Genomic DNA, 11,665 nt, shown 5'->3' with positions numbered 1-11,665 from the left:
TATACTGATGAAAAATAATATCACGGATGCATTAAGTTTAAAGTACCTCTATTTTTTTTTTTTTTAGTTAAATGCATGGCTAATGTTGCTTTTACAGTAAGGGCAGTTAGACCTGCCTTTTACTTACTTACTCACTTTAGATCAAGTCTGGCGTGTTGCTCTAGTGCATTTCTGTAATAAAGGTGACATGATGCATGAAACCAAAGGGAACCACTGACAAATAGAGCAGATTAACTCTGGTGTCTCCTCAAATTTATTACAGCCAAAAGGCTAAACTAGACCTTGAAATCTCCCTGTGTGTGCGTGCGTGCGTGCGTGCGTGTGTGTGTGTGTGTGTTTACAGTATGAAGGAAACTGAGGGAGAAATGTGATGGATACAGTTGTATCAGGATGAGTAACGGTGTAGAGTAGTGGCATGCAGCCAGGATAGATATCCCTGCAGGGAATGGTGCAGACGAGTGATGCATACTGATTGGTATTGACATATTGATTGATACAGATACTCCGAGGCTCCCTCTGCTTTCATTTCTTCCAAAACAGGTGACAGGACCTGTGATCTGTGTTTAAAGGGAAGCTGTAGCCACAAAGGAATCGTACTGGACAGCAATAGATTTAAGTGCAGGTCACAGTGCGGGTGGCTCATGGAAACAATCCATCTGTGTTTAAGCAAGGAAGTGGTTCTCTTTAGTGCTGAAGCACATTCACAAAGACTCCTCTCTCTCTCTCTTACTGTGTGTGTGTGTGTGTGTGTGTGTGTGTGTGTGTGTGTGTGTGCGTGCATGCGTGCTGCTAATTCGTACCTTGTCACATTGTTCCTTTAAAGAAAATGTCACCCAGTCAACCAGAGCTCTGGAAGGACCATTATTCACTAACAACAGTGACAAATAAACCGAGTCCGACACTCTTTTCTGGAGAGATACTGCGCTGAAGAGACATCATTCATTAAGCTGTAAAAACAACACAACCTGCTTGTATACCTGTATTATTACACTGATAAATATGTGGGTCTTAACATCTTTGTCAATCAAACATGCTTTCAAGTGTAATTTGTATTCTTTTGAAGTTTCAGGTTTAATAGTTTAATTAGATGTAACAATCTACATGCAAGGCATTAAACTGAACTATACACACTGAAATGAATTCATTTAATCTGCTTGTAAAAAAAAAAAAGTGATTAATTTGACCTATTTAAGAATAAGTGAGAAAGTTCAATCCATAGGCTACTCAACTCACACATCAATCACTACCAGTTATCTGCCATTATAAACATGTCAGATCAGCTGAATGGTTAAACAACACATGTGTTCCTGTAGGTAAGTATTATTCACTTGTGTTTATCTTGGCACCATTCTCAAGGACAGCTCTCTTTTAACTGAAACTGAAAACTACTTTCCAATGATCTTTCCAACTAACGTTTAAGACAGCTATCAGAAGCTTTTATCTCTACATTACAATTTGTGGAGATTTAAATTGAAGCACTACCTATTAGTTAGACTCTTGAAACAACAAAACACATAACTAAGAGGATATATAATCTGTATGGAAGCAAATAAAGGAATTTTGCGCACACAAACATAAAACACATGGGTAACAAATAATAATTAGCCTATTTATCAAACATAAGGTGTTGGGCCACCGAGGACAGTAAGAGCAGCTTTAACGCTCCTAAGCAGATATTCTCCCGCCCCATGAAATGCTACACAGGGGAAGAAACACCATCCTTACTAAATGAAAACCGTTCATTTGGTGTTTTTATGAAGGTTGTTATGAGAGACTCATTTTGATTCACATCACATTTTCATATAATCCGAGACATTTGCTGGAGCTCTGAATGTTTCTCCTGGTAAAGAGGATTTGTAAAATGTCTCATTTCATACAAAAAATAAAGAGCAAACTTTGTCAGATCAAAGGAGCTACAAGCTGTGTTCCACTTCTTTCTCACTTGACAACATGCACATACACGTGTTCATGATTCTTCCTTTCCAGGAACAGGCATTTCTTTGAGCCAATTTACATCAAATCCAGAGTTTGAGTAAGTACAAACTCTGCGTTCTAAACCCGTGCAGAGCAACAGCTGCTTCCTCCTTACAAACCGTTATATTTCACCTCATCTGATGGGACATTCAATCCCTGGTTGAACATGAACAGTATATTCAAAAACACACCTTGTGAAAAGTGGACTGAAACAGCTTCTGCTGTGATTCGGAACTGGATAAAAAAAATGGACTGCAGTTCTATGCAGGTATGGTTAGACTTTCAACAAAAGGTACTATTGTTATGAAATCAAACTCTTGTACATGTGTCATTTTGCCAACACAGGAAATGAAATACCTCCCACTCTGAACTCCTCTGCTTCCACCTCCTTCTTAAAACCTGTCCTTCATCCTGTCAGTGTGTCACATCACTCAGCCTTAGCTTTTGGTGCCTGTCAACATGCTGAGGAAAGCCATAACTTCATGAGGAATGTTACCCTTTGCTTTTAAAAGATGAATAATTCAGCATATTTGCAAACTATTTTTTACATTTTTATTTCTTATATCTGTGTAAGACAGCCATGTACTGTAAGACCAAAGAGCTGGTGGATGATTGATGTTATTAATTTTGCACCCCTAACACATCACATGCAGCAGGTGAGCATATGAGAGAGAGAGAGAGAGAGAGAGAGAGAGAGAGAGAGAGAGAGATGTCCTCTGTCCATCATAAGTCTCTCCTGTAATGCATTGGTTGCAGTGCAATGTCTCAGGATTTAATGATACAGTAGGCTTGGGAACCACTGATTTAGAATAACAATTTAGCATGCACCGTGTGATATAGGTTCAAGATAACATGTCATTTGACCCAACTTTATAGCCTATAGCTCTTCTCTTACTGCTACTGTACATTTTAGAAACTAGGTCTTTAAATGAGACCGACTCAATATCTATCTACATTCATTTTTCTTTGTTTGACCCTAACCCTAATTTTCTGGCTTCAATACCTTTGATCAACTGTTGTTTTTTGTTGCCTGTCCTGCTTCTCTGGATAAGTTCACTGTGAAGGCACAGCAGCACAGGGAGGGCCAGTCCATAATGAAGTTGTTACATGCTGCCACCATGTGGCCTTTCTCATAAACTTACTCACACAAGCGTTCAACACACAGCATCGGGGACCACAGCAGAGCTTTCTTGTGAGGGGCATTTTAAATCCCTGAGAGTCGGTCTGTGGAATTCAGTTTGCATGCATTAAATAAGTCATGCTTATGCACTGTGCAGTCTTCAGTGTGATGTTTAGGATCCCTTCACATAGCGGATAGATGGCTGCAGGGCCTTTACTGTATACTGTATGTGCAAATTTCAGCATTTTTAGTGTTTTGACAAGTTTCTACAGTTACATAAAACAAACAAGTAATAAGGTCTTCGTTAGTGTTCATTAGTGTTTATTATTTACAAGGATCTGTGCAAGCGAAGCCAAAGTGGAGGGTATAAAGATGTAAAAAGCAGCTTTGCAACTGTAATAGGATCAGCCCCCTCGTACTTCCACTCACATCAGACTTCATTACTGCTTCCTGTGAGCAGGATTACCCTGCCTGTAGATGATGCATATATGCGTTTTGCTGACGCATGCATTCAATTCCAGAGAAATGCATGTGCCCAATTCCTACCTTTCTCTATATAGAACAAATCTGACTTTCCTATAGCTGTGTCGACTCTTTTTCTATGATAAATCCTTTTCATGATCAATTTCTCACTCAAAATATGCAGCAAAAGCTTTGTTTCAATAATTGCAGTTCCGTCAAAAAAGGTACCCAAGACAGCAGCAAAATTGAACCATGAACCTTTTCTTTAAAAAGTACAAATACTTAAAGACATTTTTTTTTTTGCACCTTTTTTTCTCCTGCTTCCTTGATAATTTCATTATTGCTTCCCTAGCGGTGTACCTCCCTCGATCCCTCAGTTGTTGTGAATCCTCTTAGAGGTGGATTATGGGACTAAGATGTCTGCAATGAGAGCGAGAGCGAGGGAAAGAGAGAGCATGAGGAATACAGACTGAAAGAGAGAGCCAGAAAGGAAAAAAAAGGGAGAAGGAGAAGAAGAAAATGGAGGGAACCCCTCAGCCTGAAATGGGCCAGGAACGGGGTAGTAGATGGTCTGTAATCAGGGTATGTACAACAGAATGAAAAAGTATATATGAGCAGCATAGTGCATAGTTCACATTTTATGGCTTTACAGATACTAAAAACTGTTTATTGCATGTTTGTTATGTTTCCTGTTGAGTGTTCATGTGACTAAGTTAGAAAGATAGAAAACTCAAATTCTGAGTGTGGCTCATTTGACTTGGGCACGCTTGTTTGTGTGTTTAGCCAGTTACCTGAGGACAAACTAGACTAATGTGATAGACTGAGGGCGTCACCTTCTTCCTAATTAATCTCACGTCCCAAATATTGTGTCAGGTTTGACAGGGTGAAGAAGCATGACTGTATGGGCGAAAAGGTGTCTATGTTTCTCTCTTTTTTCCCCAGGGAGAAGCAGCAGAGCCTCACATGGTGAAGCACACACGCCCGTGTCCCACCCCCTCTCTCACTGACACAGCAGGAACAGAGTAACCAGATGCAGATATGTCTCTCCTGTCTCAAGGAGGCCCTCCCAGGTGGGGCTTGTGCTCTGCTCTTTGTTTCCTCATCGTGTTGCTTCCAGAAGCCAAAGCTGACTTCCAGAACACAACCACTCAGCGCAACGGTGGGGGAGCTCAGTGTGGGGAGTATACTAACCAGGTGATCACACTCTGAATACTCGACGAACAGTTTACCTCCTTGTGTTTTCACCTTTAACTCCAGAGATGGGACAGCTTTTTGAAAGAGCATCTCAGCTCTGCAGTAAACAAGTTTCATAAAAGAGAAAAAAGTGCCTTTATGAATGTAGTCAAATATATGTTAAACTACTCAGAGTACAGAATTAATAGGGATATGTCCTCGTATACACTTATACTATACAAATGTGTTATACTGATTAATCAAATATAATTTCAATTTGCAACTAGATGTATTCTGATGTAGTTTGGTGGCTCAGTCCAATGGTTACAAACCTAGATGTCTAACCCCTCCCCCTAAGCCCTTGTGGGCCTTAGACTGTAACCTTTGGTTGGTTGAAACTATATCATTGCATCTTTCATTAATTTGTTCATGGATAATATAGTAAATCTAAATCTTAAGAAGAATAACTGTTAGTTACTTTTGTGGAGTAAAAAAGCAGATGATTTCCTTCTGCAGTGTATCTCAGCAGTACAGGAGCATCAAATTGAAATGACACAACAAGTAGCCTCAAACTACATTACAGTACCTTAGTAAATGTTATACCTTCCTACAAAACCAACAAACAAGCAGGCCTACTGCATCTGCAACTAAAACAGAAGAACCACCACACAAAAATTCACTAGTGAAAAAAATCTGGAAAGTTAGAATTATGCAAACTTTTATACGAGTGTGCAGAGAAACAGAATACGCAGCTATAGGAATGTGTTTGATTTGGTATCACTTTACTTTTTGTGTTCAAATGTCAACAATAGTGACTTCTACTGGAGCCCAGAATAGAGCCTTAAATTAGCTGTCGCAGTATAATATTGACAGCACTAGATTCCTTTATATTGTTACTGCCAAAAAAAAGGTTAGTGATGTAGGAAAATAAATGTCTGTTTGAAATGTAACGGCCATCCCTGGAGTCTTTCCACTTAATTAGAACATCTAATATTTATTAATGAATGAATTCTAGCCGCACGTATCCAGGTTGAAAATAAAGAGTTTGACCTACTAAAGTCCTCTCTGTATGTCATGTAAGAGGATGAGGTCAGCGTGTGCCTGTTTTGTAAGGACATGACATTGAAGCACTTTTTTTTTTTTGCTACCAGTCGGAAAAAAATTCATGCAATTAAAACTTTGTTCTAAAAGTTGATTCCTGAATCTCCTAACAGGTGATGGATGACGGGATGTGTCGCCTGGTGGCCACGCTGCCGCAGCTGAACGAGCAGAAGTGCCCTGACATGTTCCGTTGCTCGGACGAGGTTTCCTACTGGCTGAACGAGAACGAGGAGAGGAAGCAGCAGATTGTGACACTGAAGGAGACCATCTCTGAGCTGCAGGAGGAGCTGAGGAACCATCGCCACCGCATCAAAGTCCTCGAGCTGCAGGTGACACTTTACATATCGACTTAGCAGACCTGGGTCAACTTTCAGCAACAATCCTTTCAACTGCTTTGAGTGCTTGCTTTAGGGCTCACTGGGTGTTGTGGCAATGTGACAGCTACTTGGAACAGACTGAACATGAAAACAGCTCACTTATTTGGACAGTAAACTTGGTGTTTTCTCTGTCTGTGGCACTAAATCTATCCTTTAGGGGGGAAACTTTAAATCACTTTTTTAATACTTTCCCTGCCCCATCTTTTTTTAGTTTAAAGCCAGTGAAACATTAACGTTTTTCAGGGGGTCAAACAGCTGACTCATACCCTGACTTCCTGTTTGCATTTTGGCGCCATGATCTAGTCGAGAAAACACATTACATTAGTTGTGCAGGGTTCTGCAGTGTAACGTCATGACTGGTCATCAAGCTGGCTTCCCCCCAACATGTCCTTGACCTCAGTTGCTAACAGGATTAGCCTCCTACTCCTCCACGTGTTGCCTCATGCATCTCAGGCAGTGATCTATATGCAAAACACACCCAGCTGGACCAAAGTTGGCCAGTGGAAAGGGTTCATGTGTCGAACACGAGAGCAGGAAGTGCTCCAGGGTTTGTGTGTTAATGAGTGTTAATGTTATCCTCAATGTCCAGGCTAGGAATAGAGCACATACTGAAGAGTCCAGCTTTGAGTTTGAGAAGAGAAGGCCCATTCTATTTCCCCAAAGAGCCTCAGGAGAGGTTCCATGTTTTACTTTGTATGCATCGAGAAAGACTAAAAAAACTCAGCGTTCATTTGTATGTGTATTGAGCTGCCAAGTTAAAGACAATAGAATAAAAACTACAAAGATCGATTCATAAGCAGCATTTAAGCCAGGGTATATTGATTTGGGGCGCTATGGGCTCTATGTTTAACAGATTTACAAAATGCCTCAGCTGTGAGTAAAAGCAGCTACAGCTAATCTAGGTTTTTTTAATAGGGGTGTGCATCTCTCTTTTCATAGGCTATCTGATTCAAAGGCTATGATTCATTAAAATATGGAATAATTCACTCCGTTTATTATTTGATTCAGTACATTTTGATTAAATCGCATGCCACTTGATTATGGAATCTCCCTGTTTTTTTTACTTTATGAAACATGAGACAGAAGACTAGGCCTCCTGTATGAAGTATTTTAGCATCATGTATATGGACTAAAGTCATTATCACACAGCCACGTCTGACTTTTACGGTTAGTCAGAGGGAGAAATATGATTTTTGCACTTTAAAATCAAGATTGTTTACTGTTTTAGATCAGTTCATCTTTACAGCCAGATTAAAATAAAAAATCAGATTCATTAAATGTAACTATGCAAAACACAACACTAGAACACAACTTCAGCCAGCCAGCAGCTAACATTAGCTTGAGGCGCACAGCACCACTTCATCCACTTTTTCTCACAGTGTGGCACGGTCCATAATCAGCTGATTAGCACAGATTAATTGTATCTTAGTAAAACTATTCGTAACTTGTTGTAATGTCTACGCTAGAAACTGTGCTAGTGATGTTTGTTCAAAACATGCAACATGGAATCTGTACCGTTCCCAAGCACGTTTGAACAATTAAGTCCAGTTTGTTTGACTCGTGTGAGTGCTTTGTAGCGTGGCACGGTTGAAAGCCTGGTGTGGTTGCTCATGAAAGAGCTAAAGCACAAGCACGGGCGTAATCGTTAGCCGCATTGCAAAATCGAGAAATTCAGGAGTGTTAGAGGGACTCATGAGACCAAAACAACTTAAAATAAGCCACAAAGTCAGTAAAGTTGCAGTCATGTTCTCTGGGTTGTGTTCCATTGTGCTGACCCTGAGGACACGCTTACTTGTGAACCAAAGGACGCGTCATGATGCCGTGAAGTGATGCATGTGTTGTACTATGACATAGTGACGTATTGCAAGAGGAAACCATGCTGAGGCTAGGCCAGCAAGGGAATGGGGAGGGGGGGGGGGGGGGCATCGTGCACGGTACAGGGCAACTGGTCCTAGTGTGGGTGAGCCTTTTGGACTTTCAAAAATACAAGTGAAATGTTTCAACAAGTAGAAAAGGTCAACGTTCATCATCATTTGCGTCACTGGCACATCATAACAAAACTGCAGAACATGATTTTATACATTCTTATGGTCTTCTTAGCACATTTTGGCCAATGTATTAAGTGATGTAAAAAAAAAAAAGTAAGAAGAAAAAACAGATCTCACATTGTTTTTCTTTTTTGTCTGTGCTTGTGTGATTGGGTACTTACATGTCTGGGACAGAGTGAAGAGAGGAACCACTTGAATATTTCTTTGGAGCAGCGTTTTCATGAGCTGGAGATTCACTATGTTGAAGCAACCACCCTGCTGCATCTACAGGGCACTTTGATCCTAGACCTCCAGGTAAGAAACACTGTGACACTTTTTCTTTTAGGCAAGTAACAGTGTTACAACAATTTTATTTCACAGAGGATTTTTTTCTACAGCAACGTAAACCTGAGAGTAAATAACGTTGTTGCTAGCTGTTAAGGAATTATGAAGGAATAAAAACATGAAAATGTATGTGCACTGGTTGGTATTCAATAACTTCCCTTCATTTTACTTTAGAGCGAGCTCCAAAATCTGACACTCATGGTGGACAGAGTGAAAAGAAGCCCTGGTTGCATGGTCAACATCGTCCGACCCAACTCTCTGATGAATACTCAAGAAGCATCACACCCAGGTATGCTCACAGACACATGCACATCAAATACTACAATCACCCAGCAGAGGGCACCAAGCTCAAGGTTCCTCCTACTCATTCATGTCTCACGTTTCCTTCCTTCAGAGCTTCATCATGTTAGGAACTGTCCCATTGACTGTGCTTCCATCTACTACAATGGAGTGAGGAGGTCAGGTCTTTACACAGTGGTGCCATCACTCGCAGGCATGCCTGTGGAGGTCTACTGTGATATGGACACAGAGGGTGAGTCACATGGTAGAACGTTGGTTAAGCACTGATTGAATTTTGGCAGGATTTTCCAAAGCTAGAGCCAACGTGTTGGCCAAAATTCAATCAAGTTTCATGTTATTAAACTCTGCAGGTGTGCCGTGCAGTGTCCCTGAATTCTGCCTTGGCCAAATGGAAACGATATCATCTGATCCAATACGATACAATAATGAAACCTCTATGTCTGTGTGTAAAACAAAACAATACAATACAGTAGGAAGAATTATAAAAAAAACAATGACAACTCAAAGAAAATTATACTGAACAACTGATATTATACTGCATGAAACAATGCAATATAAGATAAGATAATACTTGATCCCCAGTGGGGACATTCAAGTTTTGCAGCAGTAAAAGACAAGAAGAAGAGCATGCATATGAGTACAAATAAAATAAGAATATATAGGAATCAAATAAAAATAAAGATAAATGTACTGTTTACAACTATTGTAAGTAATAATTCAGTAAACTATAAACTAATTAAAATCTTAACTATACACTAAAAATTATACAGGACATTGAGACATATTTAGTGGCAAGTTGAATTTAAAGTAAGTAATTTAATTTGGTAAGATAGGCACTATAAGATAGGATACCCTATCATGTAACATACAATAATGTATACAAACCTGTCCAACATGATACTATTTGATAGGAAACAACATTATAGAAAGAAAATCTATATAAAAGGATCCAATACCATATGGTATACAATTAGAATTGATATAATTCTATAAAAAAAGCACACACTAATGAATGAAAAAACACAATATAGGGGATATATGATATGACACTTTAAGATCATGTTACTATACAACACTGTCCAATAAACCACACGATGGGACACTGTACTTTATCATACAGACCTACATAACTGTGTGATCAGATACATAACTTAATGATAGGAAACGATCCTGAACAATACTGAATGGTAAAATATGTTTATATATGAGGCAATTATATGTTAGGATCCAACAGAATAGGACCATTCTTTACAATATGATACTATGTGTTTCAAGTATCATAACCTATATGACATTACATAGGCTCACCCTTAAGGTGCAATGCCTTCTTTTTGTTGCAGGGGGTGGCTGGACTGTAATCCAGCGGCGCCTGGACGGCTCAGTGAGCTTTGACCGCAGCTGGAGGGATTACAGGGACGGCTTTGGTGACCTGCAGTCAGAGTTCTGGTTGGGTAACGACCACATACACGAACTGAGCACCCAGGGAGAATACACCCTCCGCATCGACCTGGAAGACTGGAGCAACAAGCACAAACATGCCGTCTACCAGAGCTTCAGGTCGGTGTCAGAAACACATGCACAACCATCTGTATCTCTAGAATATTGTTTCCAACTCTTCTTCTTTATGTGTGTTCAGTGTGGAGGATGAAGAGCATCAGTACCGTCTCCATGTGACAGGATTCAGTGGGACAGCCCAGGACTCTTTTAGCTGGTACCATGATAAGCAGGGCTTCAGCACGCCTGACAGTGGGAACATCTGTGCTGAAATCTCCCATGGCGGCTGGTGGTACAACCAGTGCTTCTATGCCAACCTTAATGGCGTCTACTACAGAGTGAGTGCTAACAGATAAATCCCTTCACATTATTCTTTTAAAAAGTCAGAGAGAGTGTTTACAACTCCCTCATCCTGCAGGGAGGCCATTACACACCGAGAAGCCGGGGGCCGCTGGGTCCTGATGGGATCGTTTGGTACTCCTGGAAAGACTCGGATTATTACTCCCTTCGCAAAGTCAGCATGATGATCCGGCCACGCAGCTTCCGAAGCCGTTTGTCACCCTGACCTCCTGCATGAACCAGACAGGCGATAGGGACTCACAAGGGCAATCTCACGGTGACATTGAGGCGATGATGACACCCACTCATCCTTTCAATTGCAGAGGAAGTGAATGTCAATTTTGTAAACAAGAGCAACAACTCCAGCTGTAATTATGAATGACATACTTGATCTTTTTAAAACTGCTGAGTCATATTTCAGCTACATATTTTTGGGAAAAAACACTTTATAAATAGATATATTTTTCTGTCAGTCAAGGGAAGTGAGTTCTTTATTTTCTACTTGTATTTTGTACGTTTAGTTTGATACATGACGTCGGATGCACTTTTAGAAACCCAGCCAAAGGAAAGGGATGTGTGTATGATGTGTTGAAGGACTTACAGTTTTCCAGGCACATCATGGAATTTTACCGCCTACATATTTTATGCTCTGCAAGCGTTGCATGCTTATTGAATATTCATTATTCTATTATTTTGAATTTCAGCCAAGTAAGAATTTAATGTGTTATGAAATATATTTTTGAATTAAGGAGATTTTAATATTGTTACTCAAACAGTGAGGACATGAGAATATTCAGAAAATTCATATAAATATATAACCCAGAGTCCTTGACCCTTTGATTTGATTAGTGTCTAACAGAGTCAGGCACAGTGGACTGTGTATACATGCATACACTCTGTGATCTGTACAATAAAAATCCAGTATATGTGCAAAACATGGCTCAAAGAATATC

General features: G+C 40.0%; 1 protein-coding gene across 1 annotated transcript; it reads left to right on the top strand.

Annotated features, from left to right (window-relative positions):
• Window positions 1-3,956: 3,956 nt before the first annotated feature.
• si:ch211-203k16.3 (techylectin-5B) lies at window positions 3,957-11,647 on the top strand. The gene is made up of 9 exons (XM_061052089.1): window positions 3,957-4,138; window positions 4,499-4,750; window positions 5,944-6,159; window positions 8,430-8,549; window positions 8,754-8,868; window positions 8,974-9,111; window positions 10,220-10,436; window positions 10,516-10,711; window positions 10,792-11,647. The coding sequence occupies exons 2-9, from the start codon at window positions 4,595-4,597 to the stop codon at window positions 10,936-10,938; spliced, it is 1,305 nt and encodes a 434-aa protein (XP_060908072.1). The 5' UTR covers window positions 3,957-4,138; window positions 4,499-4,594; the 3' UTR covers window positions 10,939-11,647.
• Window positions 11,648-11,665: the final 18 nt, after the last annotated feature.

The sequence above is a fragment of the Labrus mixtus genome, chromosome 12 (assembly GCF_963584025.1).
Source record: "Labrus mixtus chromosome 12, fLabMix1.1, whole genome shotgun sequence".
Classification (NCBI taxonomy): Eukaryota; Metazoa; Chordata; class Actinopteri; order Labriformes; family Labridae; genus Labrus; species Labrus mixtus.
Note: the sequence above shows the minus strand (reverse complement) of the source record. Positions and strands in the feature narration are given on the sequence as shown.